General features: G+C 36.8%; 1 protein-coding gene across 1 annotated transcript in view; it reads left to right on the plus strand.

Annotated features, from left to right (window-relative positions):
* Nucleotides 1-13,605: 13,605 nt before the first annotated feature.
* The window catches only part of LOC139701582 (ankyrin repeat domain-containing protein 26-like), a 60,231-nt gene continuing 48,237 nt past the window's right edge, over nucleotides 13,606-25,599 (plus strand). Inside the window, exon 1 of the mRNA XM_071600681.1 lies at nucleotides 13,606-13,733. Within this exon, the coding sequence (XP_071456782.1) occupies nucleotides 13,606-13,733 (128 nt within the window). The remainder of the gene's footprint in view (nucleotides 13,734-25,599) is intronic.

A 25,599-nucleotide genomic window follows, 5' to 3' on the forward strand; every position in this document is an offset into this window, starting at 1 on the left:
TTTTTATAACCTCTATCTCCCTGTATAGTTGATCTTTTGCTTCTTGGATTTGTTTATGTAATTCATTGTTGAAGTGATCTTTCATTGTCTGATTTTGCTGTCTGATGTCTTCCTTGAGACTCCAGATCATCTGAAGCATATATATCCTGAATTCTTTATGTGACATTCCATCTGCTGCAGCTATTACCTCTTCTAACGTTGAGTTGACCTGCATTGCTTGTGGTCCTTTCTTTCCTTGTCTCTTCATACTGTTCGCGTTCCTTTCTACTTGGTGAAACTGTTGTGCTATTGAATTTTCCCCCTATATATTTATATTGGTCTTGTATAGTTGCAAAGTCTCCCTCGCAGATGCGGGCGGCGGCTCTGCCCCTCCTCCAATTGGGGCAATGTGCCTACCATGCCGGCAGGCCACTGGGCCTGCTCTGCCGGTCGGTAGCAGGTCCGCCTACCTTGCAGGCGCGGGCGGCGGCTCTGCCCCTCTGCAGGCCTCTGGGACTGTTCTGCCAGTGGGTCGCAGGTCCGCCTACCTTGCAGGTGCGGGGGGCGGGGCGGCTCTACCCTTCCTCAGGCCACTGGGCCTGTTCTGTCTGTCGGTTGCAGGACTGGCCTGTTCTGATGGTGGTCACAGTTCCGTCTACCTTGCAGGTGAGGGGGGAGGGGTGGCTCTGCCTCTCAGCAGGCCGGTGCTCTTCTTCTCCCCGTGGGTTGCAGGCCCGCCTACCTTGCAGGAGTGATTAGAAGCTCTGTCCCGCCGTGGGCCACTGGGCCTTTTCTGTTGGTGGTCACAGTTCCGCCTATCTGGCAGGCGCGGGGGGTGGGGGGCAGCTCTGCCCCTCAGCAGGCCGCTGGGCCTGCTCTGTGGGTGGTCACAGTTCCGTCTACCTTGCCGGTGCAGGGGGAGGGGGCGGCTCTGCCTCTCAGCAGGCCGCTGCTCCTCTTCTGCCTATGGGTCGCAGGCCCGCCTACCTTGCAGGAGTGATTGGAAGCTCTGTCCCGCCGTGGGCCACTGGGCCTTTTCTGTTGGTGGTCACAGTTCCGCCTACCTGGCAGGCGCAGGGGGTGGGGGGCGGCTCTGCCCCTCAGCAGGCCGCTGGGCCTGCTCTGTGTGTGGTCACAGTTCCGTCTACCTTGCCGGCGCAGGGGGAGGGGGCGGCTCTGCCTCTCAGTAGTCCGCTGCTCCTCTTCTGCCGGTGGGTCGCAGGCCCGCCTACCTTGCAGGAGTGATTGGAAGATCTGTCCCGCCGCGGGCCACTGGGCCTTTTCTGTCAGTGGTCACAGTTCCGCCTACCTGGCAGGTGCGGGGGGTGGGGGCGGCTCTCTGTCATTAACTTCTTATTTCTTTCATTTATGATCTTATAGGGTGCAGGAAGTTATCTCTATTTCTTGTATTTACCTTGTACTCAAAAATATGATTTTTTTTTGGTTCAAGGGATTGAACTCAGAGGCACTTGACAATTGAGCCACATCCCCAGCCTTATTTAGATACAGGATCTCACTGAATTGCTTAGCACCTTTTGTTTTCTGAGGCTGGCTTTTAACTTGCAATCCTTCTGTCTCAGATTCCTGAGCTGCTGAGATTACAGGTGTGTTCCACCACGCATGACAATATGAACTATTTCAAAGAATGGTCATTGTTTCATGGAGAAGCAAATGAATTTATTGTTGATGGATTAAATAGTCCATAGATGTCTATTCAGTCTATCTGACTAATGTTTTCTATTTAGTTCTGAAGAAGCTAGGCTGGCAGGTTTTTCTTTTTGGGTGGGCATGGTACAGAAAGTTTTCCCCAAACCTCAGCAGTGCAAAGAGTATGCAGTGTGGTCCTCACAAGGCCTTTCATCTGCCACAAAAACTCTGTGTTCCATATGTGGCTCCCTCCAATTGTCACCTCAACCACCCCCCAACACCAGACCATTTTATAGGAATCTTGTTTTGTTTAAAAGCATTGACCCAGGTGTTGGGTATATGACTTAGTGGTAGAGTGCTTTAGTATGTATGAGAACCTGAGTATGGTGCTTATCTCTTTAAAAAAATGACTTGCCAAAATTATTTTTGCCAATGAAAAAGCTTATCAAGGGAGATTGAGGGATACTGGCTGATGTGGGCCATATGTGGAGGTCCTGACCTGAAAGCCTAGAGAAGCAGAGAGTCCATGAGTGTCTCCATGCATCTATTCACTCATTTTGCAAATTTGACTGAGTCCTGGAGGATAAAGTGCAAGTCACTTATGTAGGTTAGAACAGTGTCCAAGATAGTATGTCTGGTCTCCTTCATTTCAGTTAATATTTAGGGGTAAAACAAATTAAGTACAATAAATACAATAAAGAAGGCTCTGTAAAGGACACAAACTAGGCATTCAGTGTTCATGGTTCCAAGACTGGCTTGCTTCTGAGTGAGGGCTTCATTATCCTGTGATGGCAGGAAAAGTGGGAGCAAGGTGCTACCAGAGGCAGTGGATTAAGTGCAGGGATATGAAATAATGCCACAGGCCCTGAGGGGACGGAGCAAGATCAAGGGAGGGTACAAAAGGATTACAAAAATCATTGCCTGGTCATGGGGACTGTGGACCATGGTGAGTATTTTGAACTTTATTCTAAGAGGAATAGGAAGTCATCTGTGCCTGAATCAGGGTGGGTGTCATGGGTCAGCTCCTGGAATAAACTTTCTTCATTGAACTGATTTTGTTTTAACCCAACTGTTATGTTGTTTTCCCATTTTCAGTATATCAAGGTCTCTAATTTTGTTGGACCATTCATTTAATGAAGACTTTTTGTGTTCCTTGTGTTACCATGTTTCTCTGATTCTTCTTGACCCTAGTAGCTTGAAAAGGTGCATGCACATTTGAAGAAACCATTACTTCTTCCAGACTTAAGGACTTATTTGAGGATGGGAAAGCTTTTTCCTGCAGAGCAGTATGGGAGGACATGCTGACCTAGTATAGTACTGGTCTAGTGGCATGGAGCAACATCTTTGTTATCTGAGGTTGAAGGATGCATTGCTTCGCTTTTAGCAGGCACAACTGTTGGTAACATGAGAACCTTCATGGTCATTGGTGGCTAGAGCTATGGGAAATCTAGAGTTGCTATGAGGACTAGCTGGGTCATAGATAGTGCCTCTAGATCCATGCAGAGAAGACTAGAAAAGGTGAAAGACATATGGGCCAGGCAGTGTGCACACTTTGGTGCAGTGTCAGCTGCAGGCATGTGCAATGTAGAGAGGCTACCTGTGGGCATAGAATTAGTAAGGTAAAGCTAGGAACAAGGACAGAAGCCAGGGCTGGCAAAGAGTGCCTATTATGTGGGACCTAGTTTGTTAAAGCACAGGACTGTAAGATCAGATCTGATTGTAGACACATAGGGCTTCAGGGAAGGACCAGAAGCAGAGCTCTGCCTGGCTGCTGTGTATCTACAGATCTGGGGCCTAATCATGGATGCATAAGGCTAGAAACCTCACCTGTGAATTGAAGTATGGTGGCAGGGACATGGAGGTGTTGAGGATGGCTGTAAACATGCACTATTATTTTGTGAGTGGAACTGAGGAGAAACATGTGCAATGGCACAGAACAACTCTCTTCAGGCAAAGCTACATGGTGGTGGGGATGGTTAATGGGACTCTGGTTGCTTACATTTGTTAATATCACCATGAAATAGAGCTGGTGACACATGTGCCTGTAACTTCAGAGGGTGCTAAATATGGCAAGCAGTGGCTCGTGACAGGTGTTGGAAGTGGTATTGTGCATGTGCAACTGCCAGTCCAACATCTGGCAGTGTGCATGGATATGGCTGCAGGTATACACCCATCACATGGGATTGTGCCTCCAGTATGGGCTGTAGCCTTCATGTTCTCTTGCACAGGAACAGGCTGTTTGGGGACCTTGGGTCTGGATTTGTGGCAACTATAGCTGAGGTTACCTTGGGTAGGCAGAATCTAGAGGTAGTGGTACAGGTGCTTGGAGACTGAATGCAAACACCTTTGAGGCTTTTTGTAGTAGGGAAAGATGCAGGGTTCCTCTGTGGCTGTTGGTTTCCTCAGTGGCAAAAACTACTGCAGTCTGTTTGGAGCAAGCACCTGAAGTATGTAATGGCAAACCCTGAGGGAACTCCAGAAATGAAGGCTATAGTTGTTTACAGAATGAGACAGTGCAGAGGTTGTGGGGGTTCTGGGCAGAGTAGCCACTGGGGGCCATGATTTCTTCTGCTGCAAGTTGATCCATGTGTTGCACCACTTCTTCTTTGTTTCAGATCATCTCCAAATAGCTCATCTCTTCTTCTCTGCTCAATTATCTGGGTTGGGAGAAACTGAATCAGGACATTTTGATACTATACTGGAAAGCCTAGGGTGATGGTTGTTACACTATTCTCCTTTTGCTTTTGAGTGGAACTGGTGGGCTGCTTACTCCCTCTTTGTGTTGAGCAGAGCTATGTCAGGGAGTGGATGATGCAGCAGAGTGACACTAAAATTTGCTTTTGGTGCAGTTATTCTGTTGTTTTCTTCTAATCTGTTGTTTTAAATTAAATGCATTCCTGAATTTTTTCCAGATTTTTTAATGGACATCTTAAGTCAGGGATCTCCTTTTCTGCCATTTACTGAATAAAGTAATAGGAAGAGTGCAGTATTTGTTTCCTGCTGTGGATATACGCAGCTGTGCAATGGCAGAGAGGATGAGTCCTGCCCACCCAGGTCTGGGTGGGGGGGGTTCTCACCTGCCCGCCATTGAGGCCCACCTGATTCTGGTGGGGCATCTCACTCACTGTATAGGTTTTGGGGGGTCTCAGGGGAGTCTCACCCAGTTCTTGGTGGGGTCTGTACAGAATAGCCAGGCGCTGATCACAGTACAGGGGGCGGAACTTCCAGGAGCCAATCACCTAGGGCTATGCAGATTGTGGAATGTGCATTTGTGTTTATCAGTGTCACCTGGTAACGACTATTTTGCCAGTTGGTTGGCAGATAGGTAATGGCAGACCTGCTTTGGTAGGCCACTTGACAGAGGTTGTTACCTAATTGTCTTTAGGATGGATAGAGCCTGGAGAAAGTTTGTTTATGTAAGACTGGGAATCAAGTTTTTCGGATATAACCCTCTTGGGAAGATCCACCAGGCTGCCAAAAATTGTGAACTGGGAAGAATTAAACGTTATCTGGGACGTGGATGTCATGTTTATAGCACCGATCATAAAAATAGGTAATAGGGTCTGGGAGGCCAGGGACTGAGGGGTAAGGGACCAATGGGCTGATGGAATTGAAGCCTGCACCATCCAGGCTGTGGCAATGGGAGCAGAGAAGAAAGGATACCAGTTCTCCTTTCACTAGAATATTTGACTTTAATATCCTGTGGAGTCTTCAATATTCAGGACCTGCACACCTTGGAAGTTCAGTACCCAGGACTTCTAATGGGCAGCTAAACAAAACCAAATTTTTAACTTGTTTCCCAGATACTTAAAATTTCCCTATAAAGTCACTGATTTTTTTAAATAAATACACACAACAGCTTTTAATGTACACATTTTTCAAAAGCATTGAAAAATTTTCAGATGTAATCTATTACCTGTTGTGTCCCAAGAGCCTCACAAGAACTCTGAATTGGGAAGATGGCTCCATGTTCTTTCTTCTTTTTTATATTTTTAAAATTCCTTCACACTAGTATATTTAGGGGTGTGTCTTCCACCTCTAAAAATAAGATTTTACTTATTTCTCACATGCTTCACTCACTAATTTATCAAATTCTTAGGATAACTTGGTGTCATCTTGATAATGCAACCATTTTCATAACAACAGTGTTGACAAGCCCTGAATTTTCTGCAAATACTTCATTAACGTCAGTTAGTGAAGGTAACTACCTTTAACTACCTTTCCACATAGGACACTAGAGTTCACTGGCAGCTTTCACACTTTCCAAAACACCAAACACAGCATGCTTTTTCAATTTTGTTATCACTTTAGACTAAAGTAAAAAAGCATCTGCCAAAAGCTTCTCGCACAAAATTCCAAAATTGCTGATTCCACTGTTCCAGTACCCTTTCCTGTAGTTATCCATTACTGTTTATCTGTACAAGCATGGAGAGTAGAGCATTGGTTGAGAGCATCCAGGAAGTGCAAGCTCTCAGTCACCAGGGCCAAGGGAGTAGCACACAAAGGGTGCCTAGTCTGTACAGGGCTGCCTGCTGCTGCCCTACTGTAGCTTGCCCTACTCGGTTCTGAAGAGACTAAGAGTATCAAAGGTAGGCCCTGCTTGTGGTTTGTACATTAGAATACTCATTGACCCCAAATGTGAGCTCTCTCTGTGGTTATCAATTTCACAAAAAAACAAATGAAAATATCAGTACATTTTTTAGTTCCACACGCAGTCATTTAGGGTCATGATGACACTAAGAAAATGTTTGCAATGAACAAACACTTGCCATTCTGTGTATCAAAATACATTATTAACTTTCACAAATTACTTGTTTGCCAATGGCCAAAAGATAAGTGACTGGAACAGGATAAAAAGAATATTCAAATATCTGGAAGAAGAGTAAAATGGAATTGGTAGGTAGTGGCATGAACAGTTTTAAATGTGGCACAGCAGTTATCATTAAATCATCTATTTGAGGAGCAATAAACAGCTCAAGCCATAATCAACAGCCCAATACCACTACTCTTCATCTTCCAAATATTGTAGCTGAGAAATTTATTTCATTTGTTAGACTTAAATTCCTTCTATTTCCAAGGACATAAATATTTTTTTTCTATGTTCATATGTCACTGTCACTTGAGCGTCTGTAAAATTAGAGTATTTTATCTGATTAAATTAGAATTCCAAGGTTGGAAATGAAGCTCAGTGTTAGAGCACTTCTTGCATGGCAAAGCAAAGGGTAAGGGTGCAATCCCCAGCAAAACAACAACAATAACATTGTCGTCATCATCAACATAATAAATTTTAAAAAGAGAGGTAGGAAAAAAAGAAGTCTTCTTTCAAATTCATTATTCCTTAGAATGCCTTTGCCAACATGAAGAAAGCATTTATGTTTTTTCTAATACATTTCTATATAGATATCCTGTAGTGCATTTCATCTATTGTAGATATTACTATACATACATTTCTTATATATGCATATTTTATTTTACATATGCAATTATAGGTTAGTAATTTTGTTTTGGTGAGAATAGAAGAGAGCAAGTATAAAAGATTATTACTACTGAAAAAGTATTGCTTTACTTTATAAAAGTTTCACATAAAAATACTAAACTTCTCAACTTTAGTATTTTTAAGTGATACTTTTATAAAGTAAAGCATTAAAGAATTATTCTTTAATTCTATTCATTTGTACTCATAAAATGAATACATTTTTAATGCACAAGAAGTGCACATCTATTTATTTTGTATTTGTCATATTCTACTATCTCAGAGAACTCTTACATAAAAACTTTCTAGGTGTGACCAGTTAATTAAAACTGACGTGATAGAACTCAATTTCAAATGAAACAGTTCTTCCTCCTTTTCAATCATGCATTCATGGAGGTAAGAAATTGTAAACGTCTCTTGTGAAAAATTAAGACAATATTAAATACTGAACATTGAAAATACCTGATTCTTACATAAATCCCATATATATAAATACTGAATTAATTTAACCATACTAATTCATTTGGGTTCTTTTTCCTTTGGCATTAAGTTTGCTTTTGGTTTGGCCTTTTACTGTTATTATTCAGCCTACTTTACCCATCATACTTTTAAAACTGAATTTGAATGCCATCCATGTCATGAGAACTGCCATAAATCTATTGTTTGTCTCACATTTCACTTAAGGTAAGGCACCATGAATTATGATGGTTCTTTATTTTTTTTATGAAGAAAAAATTAAATGCTGCCAATTATAGTTGTAATGCATCCCAAATTATTAGTGGGATTCCATTGTCAGTGTTGTTAAAATGATAAGAAAAAAAAATCATGTTAGACTCATTGACATACATAGTTTTTAAAATATATTTTTAAAAATCACTACAATACTACTAACTTATTAATTGAAATACTCTTAGTTGATAAAAAGCAATAATGTTGATTACAATAGCTACCAATTATGGAGCTGCTGCTGGTGCTACAAAATCTTCAGATGTTTTACATAGATTCTCCATTAAGCATCCTGGTAGTATTCAGGGAGATACTCATTTTAATCCTTAATTTTTTAGGAAATTGAGGGAGAGTAAGACTGTGGGATAACTAGTACATCACAGAGTCTAAAGTAGAATTCAAACTGAAGATGAGCTAAATCTCAAGTCCATCTTCTTTCTAGGCAAGTGGGCTGCTCTGCTCTGGGGATGTGGTTCTGTGGTAGAGCCCTTCCTTACCTAGAATGCTTCAGGCCTGGGTTCTATCCCCAGCAATATGAAAACAAAGCAAACAAAAATAAGTAAAATCAATGGAACCAGGCACAGTCTCACATACCCATGATTCCAGTGACTTAGGATGCTGAGGCAAGAGCATTGGAAGTTTAAGACCACAGTGGGCAACCTAGTGAGACCCTGCATCAAAATTGTTTATATAATAAAAATATGCTTAGGATATGACTCATTAGTTGAGTAACCCAGGGTGCAATCCCCAGCAGTATCAGAAACAAGAAATAAGAAGAAAATGTCAGTGGCATAGGCTGATCATTCATTAATAAAATAAGTAATGACAGCTACTAAATATTGCACCTTCTTCATAAGAAAATAAAGGAATTAAGAGCTATTTAATGTTTATAATTGCATAAATAGTTGTATATTTCAAAAGGTACCTTATGAATTCCTAATAAAGCTTCTTACTTGCACAGAACCCCTCTACATTATGCCTGTGCCTATGGCAATCCAGCAGTGGTGGCTCTTCTAGTGAAGAGGAAATGCAATGTCGACTTGTGTGACAGTGATGGCAACACACCATTGATGAAGGTAGATATACCAGTAGTTTTGCAGGAAATGAATTTGATGAAATGCTTAGAAGAAAAATTGGTTAATGCCATTTAGTTATAACTAATGAGTAAAACGTGAAATATTTTTCTTGGATTTCCAAAATTTACAATCTATTTCTTGGTTAAAATCAACAGGCCCTACAATATGAGGAAGAGGAATGTGCAATTATTCTTCTAGAACATGGTGCCAATCCAAATGTTCACAACAACAAGGGTGAAACTCCGCTCCACTATGTTATCTTTTATAGGAACACATTAATAGCAACAAAACTGCTTTCATCCAATGCAGATATTGAAGCCAAAAACACAGTATATACATCAATCACTATTATTTTCAAAATATTTAATTTTTTTCTTAAAATTAACAGTAATGCATGATAAAAATACTGATTATAAGCAATTTTTCTTTTTATTAAAATATTAGCAAATGTTCGAAGTTCTCCTCATATTCTTCCTCCTTCTTTTGTAGCTCATGTGTGTATTTAGTTTGCCTCCATCAGTTGAATCCACACTTAGAATTCAAGAGACTCATGCAGAAATCTGAACTTCAAGCTTCTGTGAAGGAACCTGATGCGGTCCCCTTGAACCATAGTACTGTGGGGTGTGGTGTGCAGGGTTTGCCTCTCACATGCTGGGCACACATGTTCTTCAGTTTGCTTCTGGCAACTGCAGCACTTACTCCAATCACCTACTTTGCCTCTATAAATGAGGTTACAACTCCTCTTTTTTAATATAGTGTGATAAAGATTTCATGGTGTTTTCTACTGATATACAAGAATATGGACTACATAATATATTATGAATCTCTTTCAAATGCGATTAATTGTTTGAATTTAGAATTTGGAAGTCAAATAGTTTTCTCTATATATACTATAAAAATCATGTTTCCACTGGAATTTTTGAAAGGCTGATTAGGTCACTCATTGCTGGAATGGATAAATTATTGCTAGAAGTAGATAACTCATGGATTTCGCCACCTGTACTATGTATCAGTCTTCAGCTTTGTTCCTTTAAAATGCAAATGTTTAGTGTCTTTCATGATGCTACAAGTAATCTGTGTAGATCAGCATAAATCTTGATGATACACAAAATTTCTGAATTAAATTTTGCCTAAAATTATAAGTAACTTTAAGTAGCAATTAAAGTGGATAATAAAAAGAATTTTGGAAAATAACCAAGCATTATGTTACCAGGATTGTCATTACAAGTGATAATACATTTTCAATGTTATTTTTATTAGAGTTTATAGTTTTACATAGTAGTTGAATTCATTCCCCCAAAATCTTACATGCATGGAATTCCAGTTGAGTCATTGATTCCCTCTTTCCATCTGTCTACCCCTCCTCCTCCATTCTCCCCCTCCTATTCTCCTGGACCTCCTTTCAACTGTCTATTTATTTATATTTGGTTGATTCTTTTTACTTATACATAAGGGTGCAATTACCTGTGGTATATTTATATATGCATATAACATGAATTTTAAAGATTTCCTTCTTCATTGCCTTCCCTTTTTCATTATCTCTGTGCCTCTCAATCTTCTTTTTCTACACTAATGATCTTCTTTGCATCTTTTGATATTCTGTTCTTCGTTTCTTTTTCTTTAATTAACTCCAGCTTCCACATATGAAACATTTTACCTTTGAGTTTCTTATTTGACTTATTTCACTTAGCATTATATTCTTGGATACCAACTCATTTACCAACAAGTGACATAATGTATTTTTATGGCTGAGTAATACTCCATTGTATGCATATGCACAGAATTCTTAATCCTTTCATCCATTCACAGGTATGTGGGTTAATTTCTTAATTTACCTGTTGTGAATTGTGCTACTGTAAACACACATGTGAATGTATTAGTATACAGTTACACGTAAAATTTTGTTTTACTAATTTTGGGAAAATACTGAGTCATGGGACAGCTGTTTCATGTTGTGGTTCCCTTCTTAGATTTTGGGGAATCTCCAAACTGTTTTCCAGGGTGGTTGTACTAGTATGTAGTCCCACCAACACTGTAAACGTGTGCCTTACCCCCACATTCTTTTTTTTTTAACCAGGGATAGAGAGAGAGAGAGAGAGAGAGAGAGAGAGAGAGAGAGAGAGAGAGAGAGAGAATATTTTTTTTTTCATTTTCAACAGACACAACATCTTTGTATGTGGTCCTGAGGATCGAACCCGGGCCACATGCATGCCTGGCGAGTGCGCTACCGCTTGAGCCACATCCCCAGCCCCACATTCTTACCATATATATTACTGTGTGTGTTCTTGATAATTACCATTATGGCTGGAGTAAAATAAAGTCTTAGTATAGTTTTTATTTGCATTAACATAATTGCTAGAGATGTAGAAGACTTTTTTATATATAGTTTGGACATTTGTGTTTCTTTTGAGAAATTTCTGTTTAGTTCTTTTGCTCAGTTATTGACTGGGTGATTTTTTTGTTTGTGTGTTTGGAGTTTTAAAAAAATATTTATATTTTAATTCTTATTGGACACAATACATTGATTTTATTTTATGTGCTGCTGAGGATCAAACCCAGGGCCTCACATGTGCTAGGTGAGTGCTCTACCACTGAGCCATAATCCTAGCTCTGTGTTAATTTTTTTTTTGAGTTGGTTATTTCTCTTTGTTAATCCCCTCTCAGTGGATTAGTTGGAAAAAATTTTCTCCAATTGCATAAAAATAATATATTTGTGTATTGAACTTTCTGACATGAAAGATAATTATGAAAAAGCAACATAGTTTACTCAGACTCTATCAATTTTAAGCAGAAATTCCTTACATGGGAATCTGGGATTCTGATTTCATAAATAAAAAAGAATCAAGTGGACTTGTATAACATGGAGAAAACTTCCATGTTGCTGGAAAGCTCTCAGAAATATATTCCTGTAACTTCAATTGTTCACATGTGAATATCTCCAATGAAAAATCAGTGTCAAGTAGGTGTTAAGCAATGGAAAAGCTACTTCTGTACTACTGGACATACAATGCACAGTTGTGTAAATTTTCTCTAACAGTAAAACAAGGAATCTTTTCTATGCAGCTTGGTATTTCTGGAAAAGTAGACGTTCTTCAGAATATGATTTATACATCCTACTAGTGAGTTGAGAATTTGGCTTGTTAATGAAATATAATACTTATATCCTTTACTAATATGTATTAGGGAATGGGGCTATTGGGATATAAAATACAGTTTATGTCCTAAAGATGCTCTTGGTTGAGGAGGGTGCATGTTACATAACTCCAAGATGCCATGATGAATGCTTGACAGCAGCAAAGCTCCATGGAAACAGTAAATGTATGAAGCAGTTTTAGAAATGCTGGAGTTCATGTGGCCATTGTAGGCAGAGGAGAGGCATCTCAAAATGAAAGAGCAGCACTTATGGAAGCAGAATGGGAAGAGAAGAGAGTGGCTACTCTTAATTTACATTATTATTATATGCTTATGTTCATATAGTATTTTGTAAGGTTAACTTCAGTTGAAAAGTAGTAATTTTGTGAATAAACTATATTTGTTGTTTTTCAGAGTGGCCAAACACCACTTTTATTCACCATAAAGAAAAACAGACAGATGATGGTAGAATTTTTTATTAAGAATAAAGCAAACATACATGCAGTTGATGATAAGGGAAGGTATAGTACTTTATATTTTTTGGAAAAAGGTTAATATTATAGTAAAATCACTCAAGTTAAAAATATTAAATTAATGGGAATGACAATCATTGGAATAGAGTGAAATTTATGAACATAAACTAAAATTAAGGAGAAAAGCAATTATTCAAACTGAGCAACACAAATAAGAGTATGTAGTATGATTCACATGCCCTTATAATTATTGGCTGATGATTACTATTTGATTTTGTTGATCACATAATCTTGTGTTAGCTAGAGTTTTCATGTTAGTTTTGTAAAATATAGACTTTTAGTTTGTGCTTTTATTCGGTATTGAACTTTTAAAATTTTCTGTAATATTTCATCTTCTCCTGGTATAGTTTTCTTTTGGAAATGCTGTGTTGAGTATAGATAGACATTGAAAATTATTTTTTCCTATATATAACTATTTGCTTTAAATTGCTTAATTTGTAGAATATTGATTTCAGATTTTTCCTGACGTCTAATTAGTCTTAACAAATTTTGAACATTTATAATGAAAAAGAGTGTAAGATATGCTTGAAATCTGGTTGCAAGATTATACATGTAGCATTGATTTCAATGCCTGGCAAATGCTTCTCAGAGTGAATGACTGAAGCAACAATTATTATTATTATCACCAGTGCTACTGTTATTATGTTATTCCTGCAAATACCTTTTTTACTCCTTGACCTTTGGCTGACTGTGAGTTACAATATATTACATCACCCTAAGAAAGAAATGGAGCTTTATTCATTGAAATCTTTGCCAACTCCAGATGAATGACCTCATCATAATTAATGTTCATTGAAGGATTTTAAGTTTGTAACTCTCCCCTTTTAGGACTTGTGATTTATTTTTTTATGTGTTTGTTTTCCTTTTAGACTTACAAATGATTTATAAAGATAAAGATTTGATCTTCCAAGATGTATATGTCTGTTAGTGTATGTAGAGCTAGATGTCAAATTGGTAAAATGTATTACAATGGCTTTTTAATTAAACTTATTAAAATACCTAAATTTGGAGTTATCTCTCTTATTTTAGAACAGCCCTCATGTTGGCTGTGGAACATAAATCAGCACACATAGCTGAGCTGCTTCTTCAATGTGGTGTTAATGTGTCTGCTTCAGATAATTGTGGAGAGATTGCCTTGTCTTATGCCATTGCTAGTGGAAATACTGCGTAAGTATTTACATTATAATACTAATCAACATTAGATGTATATCCACAATAGTTACACCTGTTGCATCTTATATATAAGGTGATATTTCATAGCATTACTATGTATGTAACCGTAGTGAGTTAGGACAGTTCATTAGTCAGAAACCCTTCAAAGTCTAGCCAAGAAGCAGTGATGATACTTTGATTGGGCAAAGAGAAGGATGAAGGGGTAATGGAGGCAAGAAAGATGGTGGAGTGAGATAGACATTATTACCTTGGTACAGGTATGACTGCATATATGATGCAATGGTACATCCTGTAAAATCAGAAATGAAAGTTGTTGCAGTTGTGTCCAATGAATCAAATTGCACTCTACTGTCATATATACATAATTAAAATGGATTCGTTATTTTTTTAAAAAAAATAAGTAGTGATGCGTGCATGAGTCACCTTCAAGGTTTGTTCTCTCCTCTCTCTTCCCCTCTCCTTTCTTTTTCTTCTCATGCATGCTGGGAAATTTTCCTACCACTGAGATATACCACTAGCTAATATCTTAGGACTTTGCAAACCTTTATCCTTAGGGTTTCCAGCATTATCCAGTTCATTTCAAGCATAACCCCTCCTCACAGGTACAGATAGTATCACACCTATGGTTTTATAATTTGCTATTTGGGTCTTGAAATTCCTTGTTTAGCTGAAGTTAGCTATTCTACCATCCCCCTTTAATTTATCAAGGACCTAATGATATCCTTGAAGTGTAAGGAAGATAATTCTGTAGTCAGATGGAGAGGAATGAATAGATTTTTAAATTGTTCCTTTGTCTCTGTCAGTTCTGTTGCTGTGGTGTTTCTGCCAGACCTGGCCCTGCAGTCTGGTAGTGAAGAGCTTTTATTTCAAAATATCCTGACTGATCCAATCCCTGAGACTAAATGGTAACCCACACTTAGACTCAACACTCTTTTTAGTTCTCATGCACTTATGCTTTTTATTCAACAGTTGTTTCCAAGCAGAAGCACTCTGCTTTGACAGCTTGGCCTCTAGCTTTGGCCAACAAATACTAAGCACTCTGACCCTGTCCCCCTTTTAGGAACCTTATTTGGAATCCCCATATTAGCCTTGCCCTTTCTGGTGCATTATCATTTTAGGACTTTGTCTTTCAGTCATAAAATTAAAATCATTCAAATCTATTAGAAAGGTTCAAGTAAAACTTCAAGTAATCTCTGGATGAGATCAGAGTGTTCTGTCATCTTAGCTAACAGATCTGTGCCTCAAATCCTTCCATCCCTTGAAATAGATTTCCTTTGACTGCAGGGGGTTCCACATCACTATTTTCCATGGTGAGTGCCAATTTAGATTGGCACTTCTAGTAGTTTTCCCAAATAATGGAAAATTTCCAAGCTGTTGGAATCGCTGCCTAAAGTTTTCAGCATTTATTAAGGTCTGCCTCAAAAGGAATAGATTAAGCAGATTCATTGAATCTAAGAGAGCTAAGCCCCATCATGACTCCTCAGTATCCATTGTGTTAAAGAAAATTTTGTGTTCCAAGTCAGTTGGAGATTAATGTGGAAATGTAGCTACACTTATCTGCTGATTCTGTTCAACTAGGTAGAGAAGAAATCGTAGTAGTGAAGTTTTTGGCATTTGTTAATTTCTTACCTTTGTTATTATTGATTAGTCTCACAGAAGGGGATGATTATATTCTCTAATTTAAGGAGATATTTATAAATAGAGTTATAAATTAATTGTTGATTTGCTCTGAGTTATAAAGCACAAAGAAGAGCCGAATTGATCATGAAAATTAGGACTCAAGCATTTTTTAAAATAATTTTAACTTTTGAATATTAGAACCTATGAAAAATACACATTAGTTCTAGCTGAGATTGTAAGTAGTTAAGTATGCCATTAATTTACTATTTTGCTTAACATGTTTCAATATTATCTTAGTAAATCTCCATAACAACCTGGTGAACTAAAGTGATACAACCCTTATTTTTTAAAAGGCCTTAAGCCTAAGAGAAAGAAGTTGTGCAAGAACAAAAACTATTTTTTACAGAGACAGGACATTTTCTGAGTTCAAGCTACACTAGTTAATATATTTACCTGACCTGTTCTCAATTAATGATCATTTCATCTTTTTTCTTCTTTAACTTCAAGCTATGGGTGCAGTGACACATGCATTTACCCCAGATACTTAAGAGACTGAGGCAGGACAATTGCTTGAGCCCCGGTATTTAAGATCACCCTGACCATCATCATGAAATACCATCTCACAAAACAGTAAAAAACAAACATTGTACAAATAATTTTCAAGTTAACAAAATGTTTATAGGGCATACAGATTAGGAGAGCATATGAAAAAGTTCTGATACTAGATCTAAAACATTATTAAGTATTGAATTATATTTGGTCAGTGTTTTCATATGAGTGTTAAAATACCAATTTTATTACTTTTTTTTCAAATATAGAAACAGGAATCTAATTCTTCAATACACGTAAATGATATTGTGTGAAGAAATTTTACATTAATTTTGACCCTAAAATTTTATGTCTTTGCAGAAGTAGAATATTTTTATATTATACATTCTGTTTCATATATGGTCACATGATAGCAGATTGGACTTGTTATAAAACCAGGTGTTCTTATCAACTGTTAATATCAGCTCCTATTGAGTGCCTACATTAGTGAATTTCACAGTGATATTTCTGTACACACATATACAATACTTGAATCCTGACCACTCTCCTTACTTCCATTTTCCCCTCTACTACCTTTTTCATCCCCAGTTACCTTCCTTCTTCCTTAATGTCCCCTCCGTCATTTTCTAGTCATTCTTATTTTCTTCCCAGATTCCACATGTTAGGGAGAGAATGTGATAATTGGGGTTTTGTTTCTGATTTTTTCACCTTAACATGATGACCACCCCTTCCATCCATTTTACAATTATTGTCTTTGTTTCTTTTTTAACATTTTTATTTGGGGTTTGAAATATACCATTTCCTGGGCCTTAAAATTTCTACTCAGAAATCTAATATTTTTCTGATGTGTTTATAATTGCTTTGGCCCTTATTATAGATTTCAGTGTACCTTTGGTAATTTTATAGACTATGATTTGGAGAAGTTCTTTTCGGGCCATGTCCATTTGGTTTTCTAAATTCTTATACCTGAATGTCCATAACTTTCACAAGATATAAGAAATAGTTTCTTTTATTCACTGAGAAAGCTTTCATTGCCTATAGCCTGTACCTCTTCTCCATTATGTGTACCAGTGATTCATAAAATAAGTCTATGAATTGTGTCTAGTGGTTTTGTAATTTGTTTACAATCATTTTGATTGTTGTTGATATTGTCTGAATGTGATATTTCATCATCAACTTCAAGCTCTGGTATTTTTTTCTTTCACTTGATCTAGTCTATGGGTCTAACTTCAACTAGATATATTTATTTGAGGTATTGAGGTATTTATTTTCAAGATTTCTAATTGATTCTTTTTCAGAATCTGTATTTAATTGTTCTTTCATGCCCTTCATTGTTTTCCTTAATCTACTCAGTTTTTCTTTGCTTCATCTTTGAAATGATTCACTATTTTAACATTTTTTTGAATATTATTCTGGCATTTTTGTATATTGCATTATCTTTGGAAATAGTTTCTAGGGTAATTAACTATAAAAGAGTCATGCTACTTTGCTTTTTATCTTTCTTATATTTCTATATTGAAATTTGTACATCTTCAGGGATATATATCTTTCCCACATTTATTTGAGTGTCTGCTTACGAAACTGTTTTCCCTGGATGATGTGTCTTATGCTATTGGTTAAGTGTGTGATGTTGAATTATTTTAGAAATGGTGTCTCTATTGTAGTTTCCTATGTCTTATCTGTGACTCCTGAGTGGTGATAGCTTGCACTGTTAAGTAACAACTTTCTTTTCAGTGTTGTGAGAGTGGAGCCATGTTAGTGAAATAGTGATATAGGCAGTAGAGTATCTGAAATGCATTTTCTGTGGTGGTTCCTCCATACTTGTCAATAATATGGTGTCTGCAAATATATGGGAGATACGTAGGCTGAGAACCTGCATAAATGAAGATCTCAAACTCGCATAATTCTGTAAGAGTTTCTTCATTTATTTCTAGTCTTGCTTTAGTGTGTCCAGACCACTGAATTTTAGTCATGTCTTTCCATTATTAAATGTGTGTGTTAGGTTAAAGCTTTTTATTGCTGTTCTTATTTTTTTATTTTTTTTCAGCACCAGGTTTTATTTTATTTTTTTAGATATGTATGAAAATAGAGTGTATTTTTTACATACATGGGCTACATCTGATTCTATTTAGGATCAGAGAGAACTTTTGGCCTTTGGTTTTTTTTTTTTTTTTTTTGGTATTGGCTTATTTCACTAAGTATAATAGTCTCAAGTTCCATCCATTTACCAGCAAGTGCCATAAATTTCATTCTTCTTTATGGATAAGAAATACTCCATTGTGTATATGTACCCCATTTTCTTTAACCTTTCATCTGTTGAAGCTCACCTAGGTTGTTTCCTTAGCTTAAATATTGTGAATTGGGCTGCTGTAGACATTGATGTGGCTGTGTCACTGTAGTATATTGATTTAAAGTCCCTTGGAGATATATATATATATATATATATATATATATATATATATATATATATATGCCCAACTCTACATCATGTTAACTTAGGAACTGATTTCCTCAACAAGACTTCTAAATTGCAACAAATAAAATCAAGATTCAACTGGGGTGATAACTGGTTGAATGGTGATTCCATTCCAAATTTTCAGGGGAATCTCCATATTGTTTTCCACAGTACTTGCACCAATTTGCAGTCTCACTAGCAAAGTATGAGTGTAACTTTTTTCTCACATTCTCTCCACCATTTACTTGTATTCTTGATAATTCTTATTTTGACTGGACCAAGAATGGAATATCAATGTAGTTTTAATTTGCATTTTCTAATTTCTAGAGAAATTTAGCATTTTTGTGTTTTTTTCTACATTTGTTGATTTTATAATTTTTTAAGTGCACGACAACAGTGGAATGCACTACAATCCTTATTACACATATAAAGCACAATTTTACTTCTGAATATAAAGTATTTTTATGTCAATTTATGCCATTTTACATGTACTTTTTTGCACTACAATTCATTTTTTATTTTTATTTGTTTAAGTTAGTTACACATGACAGTACAATGACCTTGACATATCATACATTTGAACCACATGAGATACAATATCTCATTTTTCTGAGTATACATGTTGTAGATTCACATTGATCATGCATTCACATATATACACCAATAATAATAATGTCTATTCCATTCTACTATCCTTCCTATCTTTCCAACCTCTCCTCTCCCCTCCCATCACTTCTCTCTTCTTAATCTAAGGTAGCACTATTCCATTTTTTCTCACATCTTCATACATGTAGTTTGTATAACAATGAGGCTCTCCTTCCACCATCCGTGCAATTCCTTTTCTCCCTCCCTTTCCCTCCCACCCCTCTTCCCTGTGTATAGGTAATCTTCTTCCCATGCTTTTCCTCTCTTCCCCATTTTGTGTCACCCCCCTTATATCAGAGAGGACATTTGGCATTTGTTTTTTGGGGACTGTCTAAATTAACTTAGCATAATCTGCTCTAATGCCATCCTTTTCCCTGCAAATGCAATGATTTTATTATTTTTAGTGCTGAGTAATATTCCATTGTGTATATATGCCACATATTTTTATCCATTAATCCATTGAAGAGCATCTAGATTGGCTCTACAGTCTAGTTATTGTGAATTGTGCTACTATAAACATTGATGTGGCTGAGTCCCTGTAGTATGCTGTTTTTAGGTCTTTTGGGTATAGTCCTAGAAGAGGAATAGCTGGGTCAAATGGTGGTTACATTCCCAGTTTTCCAAGGAATCTCCATACTGCTTTCCAAATTGGCTGCACCAATTTACAATCTCACCAGCAGTGCAATTCTGATCAAAATCCCAATGACATTCCTCACAGAAATAGAAAAAGCAATTATGAAATTCATCTGGAAATATAAGAGACCCAGAATAGCAAACGAAATTCTAAGCAGGAAGAGTGAAACAGATGGTATCACTATACCAGATCTTAAACTATACTACAGATCAATATTAACAAAAACAGCATGGTACTGGCACCAAAACAGACTGGTGGACCAATGGTACAGGATAGAGGACACAGAGACTAACCAACAAAACTACAACTGCCTTATATTAGACAAAGGTACTAAAAGCATGCACTGGAGAAAATATAGCATCCTCAACAAATGGTGTTGGGAAAACTGGAAATCCATATGCAAAAAAATGAAATTGAATCCCTATCTCTCACCATGCACAAAAGTTAACTCAAAATGGATCAAGGGTCTAGGTATTAAACCAGAGACTCTGCATCTAATGGAAGAAAAAGTAGGCCCTAATCTTCCTCATGTGGAGCTAGGCCCCAACTTCCTTAATAAGATTCCTATAGCACAAGAGTTAAAACCAAGAATTAGCAAATGGGATGAACTCAAACTAAAAAGTTTTTTCTCAGCAATAGAAATAATATGTGAGGTGAATAAGGAGCCTACATACTGGGAACAAATTTTTACCCCTCACACATCAGATAGAGCTCAAATCTCTAGGGTATACAAAGAACTCAAAAGGCTAAACACACACACACATACACACAGACACACACACAAATAATCCAATCAACAAATGGGCCAAGGACCTGAACAGACACTTCTCAGAAGAGGATATACAATCAATCAACAAATATATGAAAAAAATGCTCACCATCTCTAGTAATCAGAGAAAGGCAAATTAAAACTACCCTATGATACTATCTCACTTCAGTAAGAATGGCAGCCATGATGAAGACAAACAACAACAAATGCTGGTGAGGATGCGGGAAAAGTGTACCCTCATACACTGCTGGTTGGATATTGAGCATTTTAAAAATATATTTGCTCACCAATTGCATTTCTTGTTCTGTGAACAACCAGTTTCAGATCCTTTGCACATTTATTAACATCCTATGACCACTAGAAGAGAATATTAACTATATTGGGTTGTGTGTGTGTGTGTGTGTGTGTGTGTTAAGTTTTTTGATTGTTTTTTCCATGGGGGCAAGTAGTGGAGATTCAACTCAGGGGCATTCAACCACTGAGCCACATCCCCAGCCCTATGTTTTATTTTATTTTATTTTTTAATTTTTGTTGTAGATGGACACAATTTACTTATTTACTTGATTATTATTTATTTATTTATTTTTATGTAGTGCTGAAGATCAAACCCAGGGTCTTACACCTGCAAGGCTAGTTCTCTAACACTGAGCCCCATACACAGCTCTGTTTTGCATTTTATTTAGACATAGAGTTGCTCAGTGCCTCACCATTGCTGAAACTGGATTTGAACTCTGGATCCTCCTCTTTCAGCCTCCTGTGCTGGTTTGTTTTGAATTATTTATATATCCAGAAGACTAATGTTCTGAGGTGCAGGTGGTAAAGATTTTCTCCCATTTTGTAGGTTCTCTGTTCATGTTCTTGATAATTTTCTTTCCTGTGAGAAAGCTTTTTACTTTGTTACCTTCCCATTTATTGATTCTTGATTTTATTTGTTGCAATTTAGAAGTCTTGTTGAGGAAGTCAGTTCCTAAGCCAAGATGATGGAAAGTCGGGCCTATATTTTCTTCTAGTGGGTACAGGATGTCTGGTTTAATGCCTAGTTCCTTGATGTACTTTGAGTTGAGTTTTGTGCATGGATAGGGATAGTGGTTCAATTTGATTCTGCCACATGCATATTTCCAGTTTTCTTAGTACCATTTGTTTAAGAGGCTGTCTTTTCTTTCAATGTATGTTGTTGGTGCCTTTGTCTAGATTAACAAGACAGTATGTATGTGATTTTTGTCTTTGTGATGTCTTTTCTGTTCCATTGGACATTTTGCCTGTTTTAGTGCCAATCTCATGCCATTTTTGTAGCACTATAGTATAATTTGAGAGCGGATCTTGTGATGTCTGCCGTCTCCTTCACTTTTTTTCACTAAGGATTGTTTTGAATATTCTGGGCTTCTTGTTTTTCCAAGTGAATTTTATGACTGCTTTTTCTATTTCTTTGTGAAATATCATTGACATTTTAATAGGAGTTGCATTAAAACTATAGCATTTTGGTAGTATGTCAATTTTGGTAACATTAATTCTGCCAATCCATGAATATTTGAAATATTCCATCTTCTACAGTCTTCTTCAATTTCTTTCTTTAGTGTTTGGCAATTTTCATAATAGAGGTCTTTCACTTCTTAGATTGTTTCCTGATCATTTGATTTTTTAAATTGTTTTGAATCCATTGTGATTCATCAGCTGATGCATAATTTGTGTACAGGATCATAATTGATTTATGAGTGTTAATTCTATATCCTGCTACTATGCTGAGTGTTGTTATAAGTTTTAAAAATTTTGTGGTGTAGTTTTGTGTCTTCTACATATAAAATATTGTTTTCAGAAAATAGGGATATTTTGAGCTCTTCTTTTCATATTCATATCCCTTTAATCTCTTTTTCCAAACTGCTCTGGTTAGAATTTCAAAATTCATATGTTGAATAGAAGTGGTGAAAGAGTGCAACCTTGTCTTTTTCTAGTTTTTAGAAAGAATGTTTCATTTTTTTTTCCATTTGGAATCATGTTAGTCTTGGGTTTTTTGGTATAGAGCTTTTAAAATGTTCAGTTACATTCATATTATCCCTATTTTCCTACCATTTTAAACTTGAATGTATGCTCTATTCTGCCAAGTGCTCTTTCTTCAACTATTGAGATAATTATGTTATGTTTTTTAAGTCTATTAATGAATCCTGTTTTGATTTCCATAGGTTGAACCAACCTTGTGTCCCTGGGATGAACCCCACTTGATCATGGTGCATTATGTTTTTCATATGTTTTGTATGTAGTTTTTTTCAGTATTTCATTAAGAGTTGATGCATGTATGTTCATAGGGGATATTTGTCCAAAGTTTTATTTCTTTGAGGTATCTCTGTCTGGTTTTGGTACCAGGATTATTCTTCCTACATAGAATGAGTTTGGAAGTGTTTCATCCTTTTCTATTTCATGGAATAATTTGAGGAGTATTGGTGTTAGTACTTCTTTAAGGGTTTGGTAGGAATTGCCAGAGAATTTATCTAGTTGTGGACTTTTCTTTATTGGTAGGTCAAAATATTGATGTATGAAAAATAAGTTGCTTCAATAATGCTAGAAATCTCTGGGTTCAGTGGTACAAACCTATAATCCCAGCAGCTTGGGAGGCTGAGATAGGAGAATTGTGAGTTCAAAGCCAGCCTCAGCAATGGCTAGGTATTAATCAACACAGTGAGACCTCTTCTCTCAATAAAATACAAAGCAGGGATGGGATGTGGCTCAGTTGTTGAATATCCCCAAGTTCAATCCCCAGTACAAAAAAAAAAAAAAAAACTACAAATGAGAAAAAGAATTATGAATATGTATAAATGTCCATGAATCATTCAGGTAACAATTAAATAGGAAAGGGAAAAAATATATTTGGAAAAAAAATAGATCTCAGTGCTTTTGTGGTGCCAGTGATTGAACCCATAACATCATGAAATTGAGGCACATTCTCTGTGAGTGGGCTATATTTAAATCTGTTGTCTTCCACTTTTAGTACATTTTTACATCGGTATAGGACATGAGGGCATATAGATTGCATGCTGAAGATGTGTGGAGTCTATAAACATCTTCCACTTATGAGGAAGATTGAGAATATTTACATCATATTGTATAACACAGTACTAAATGGACCATCCTGCTCTCCTCTTCTATATGGAGAGAAAATGTTCGGCTCATTCTGAAAGCATGAGTGAGTTCATAGCCTATTTAAATATTTTATCATATCAGCTATTACTACATAACAACTTGTTGCTACCTCCCTAGTGCTTCTTTCTGTATTTCCCTATTACCATGTGGTATGGATAAGAGTGTATAAACTCTGAAGGTTGTCATCTTTAAACACTTTTGTCCCTAGGGGAAGTAAAGTTTTGTTTGTACCACACATAAGATAGAAAAAGTAGCTGGAAGTAAGAGATGAGCATATTTGCTGTCTCCTACACTGGAATGTCTTTGTAAGTTTTCTGTCCCTGATCTGTTTACTGCTTTTCTCTAATTTCTGTAGATGTTTTTTTTCATACATTTGTTGACCATCTGTATTTCTTCTGTGAAGTGCCTGTTGAATATCTTTGCTCATTTATTAAATGGGTGGAGGTGGGTGATGGTGTTATTATTAGTTTTAAGCTGGGTTTTTTTGTTATTATTATTATTATTATTATTATTATTATTATTATTATTACTTTATCTATCCTGGAAGTTAATGCGTTTTCTGAGGTGCAGGTGGCAAAGGTATTTTTTCCTATTGTGTTGGCTCACTTTTCATGTTCTAGGTTTTTGTCTTTGCCGTGAAGAAGCTTCTTAGTTTGATGGAGCACCATTTATTGAAAATTGATTTTACTTTGTGTTGAGGGGCCTGCCCTTTCAGCATCTACTCTTGGGAGCTTGAGGGCATTCAGAAACCCCTCCAAAGACAGTTTCAGATAATTGTTTCTGCTATATTATGAAACAAAACTAGCTTTCATAGTGGCTATGTTCCAATTTACATATAACAGTCATGATTGGCCAGAGGGGATACACAACATACAATATTATGGGAGTCCTGCCACCAAGAGTCTAGCAACTGCTTTGTACCAACTGGGAGTAATTTCTTGTCAAAGGAGCAGGTAAATGGTGCTTGCCAGTGTTCTGACAACACTCTGTTCCAAAACATAGTGTTGTATGTTAGGACATCCCTGCTGCACAATGAGAAAGATGAGCATTCCTCCATGTAGATCCAAGGTCAGGCCCACCAACAATTTCTTGTGCTTTAGAGATTTTATTAATAAGTCAGTTCCTGAGCTGATATGTTGGAGTTTGGGGCCTACGTATTCTTCTATCCGGTGCAGGGATTCTGGTCTAATGCCTAAGTAATTGATCCACTTTGAGTTGAGTTTTTGTGCATGGTGGGAAGATTAGGGTTCAATTGAATTCTACTACATATGGATTTCAAATTTTCTCAGCACCATTTGTAGAAGAGGCTATCTTTGCACCAGTATATGATATTTATGTCTTTGTCTAGTATGAGGTAATTGTATTTATGTGGGTTTGTCTCTGTCTTCTGTTTCATTGATGGTCTTACCTGTTTTGTTGCCAATACCATACTGGTTTTGTCTTTATAGCTCTATAGTGTAATTTGAAGTCTGACATTGTGATACCTCCTGCTTCATTTTTCTTGCTAGGTATTGTTTTGGGTATTCTGGGTCTCTTGTTTATCTAAGTAAATTTCATTATTGCTTTTTCTGTTTCTGTGAAGAACATCTTTGGGCTCCAGAAGGGAGTTGCATTGAAATTTTATAGCACTTTTGGTAGTATGGTAATTTTGACAATATTAATTCTGCCTATCCAAGAACATCGGAAGTCTTTCCATTCCTAGGACCTTCCTCAATTTATTTCTTGAGTGTTCTGTAATTTTCATTGTAGAGGTCTTTTACCTTTTTTGTTAGATTGTTTCCCAAGTGTTTTTTAATGCTATTTTGAATAGGATAATTTTCCTAATTTCTCGTTTAGCTCATCTTTTATTGGAGTATAGACACAAAGTTGATTTATGTATGTTACTGTTGTATCCTGAAATTTGATGAATTCATTTGTGTTCTTGAAGCTTTCTAGTGAGTATTTTTTTGAGGGGATCATCTTAATATAGAATCACGTTTTCTTCAAACAGTGCTCGTTTTAGCCCTTCCTTTCCTATTCATATCCCTTTAATTACATTCCTTTGCCAAATTGCTCT

Source organism: Marmota flaviventris, chromosome 13 (assembly GCF_047511675.1).
Source record: "Marmota flaviventris isolate mMarFla1 chromosome 13, mMarFla1.hap1, whole genome shotgun sequence".
NCBI lineage: Eukaryota > Metazoa > Chordata > Mammalia > Rodentia > Sciuridae > Marmota > Marmota flaviventris.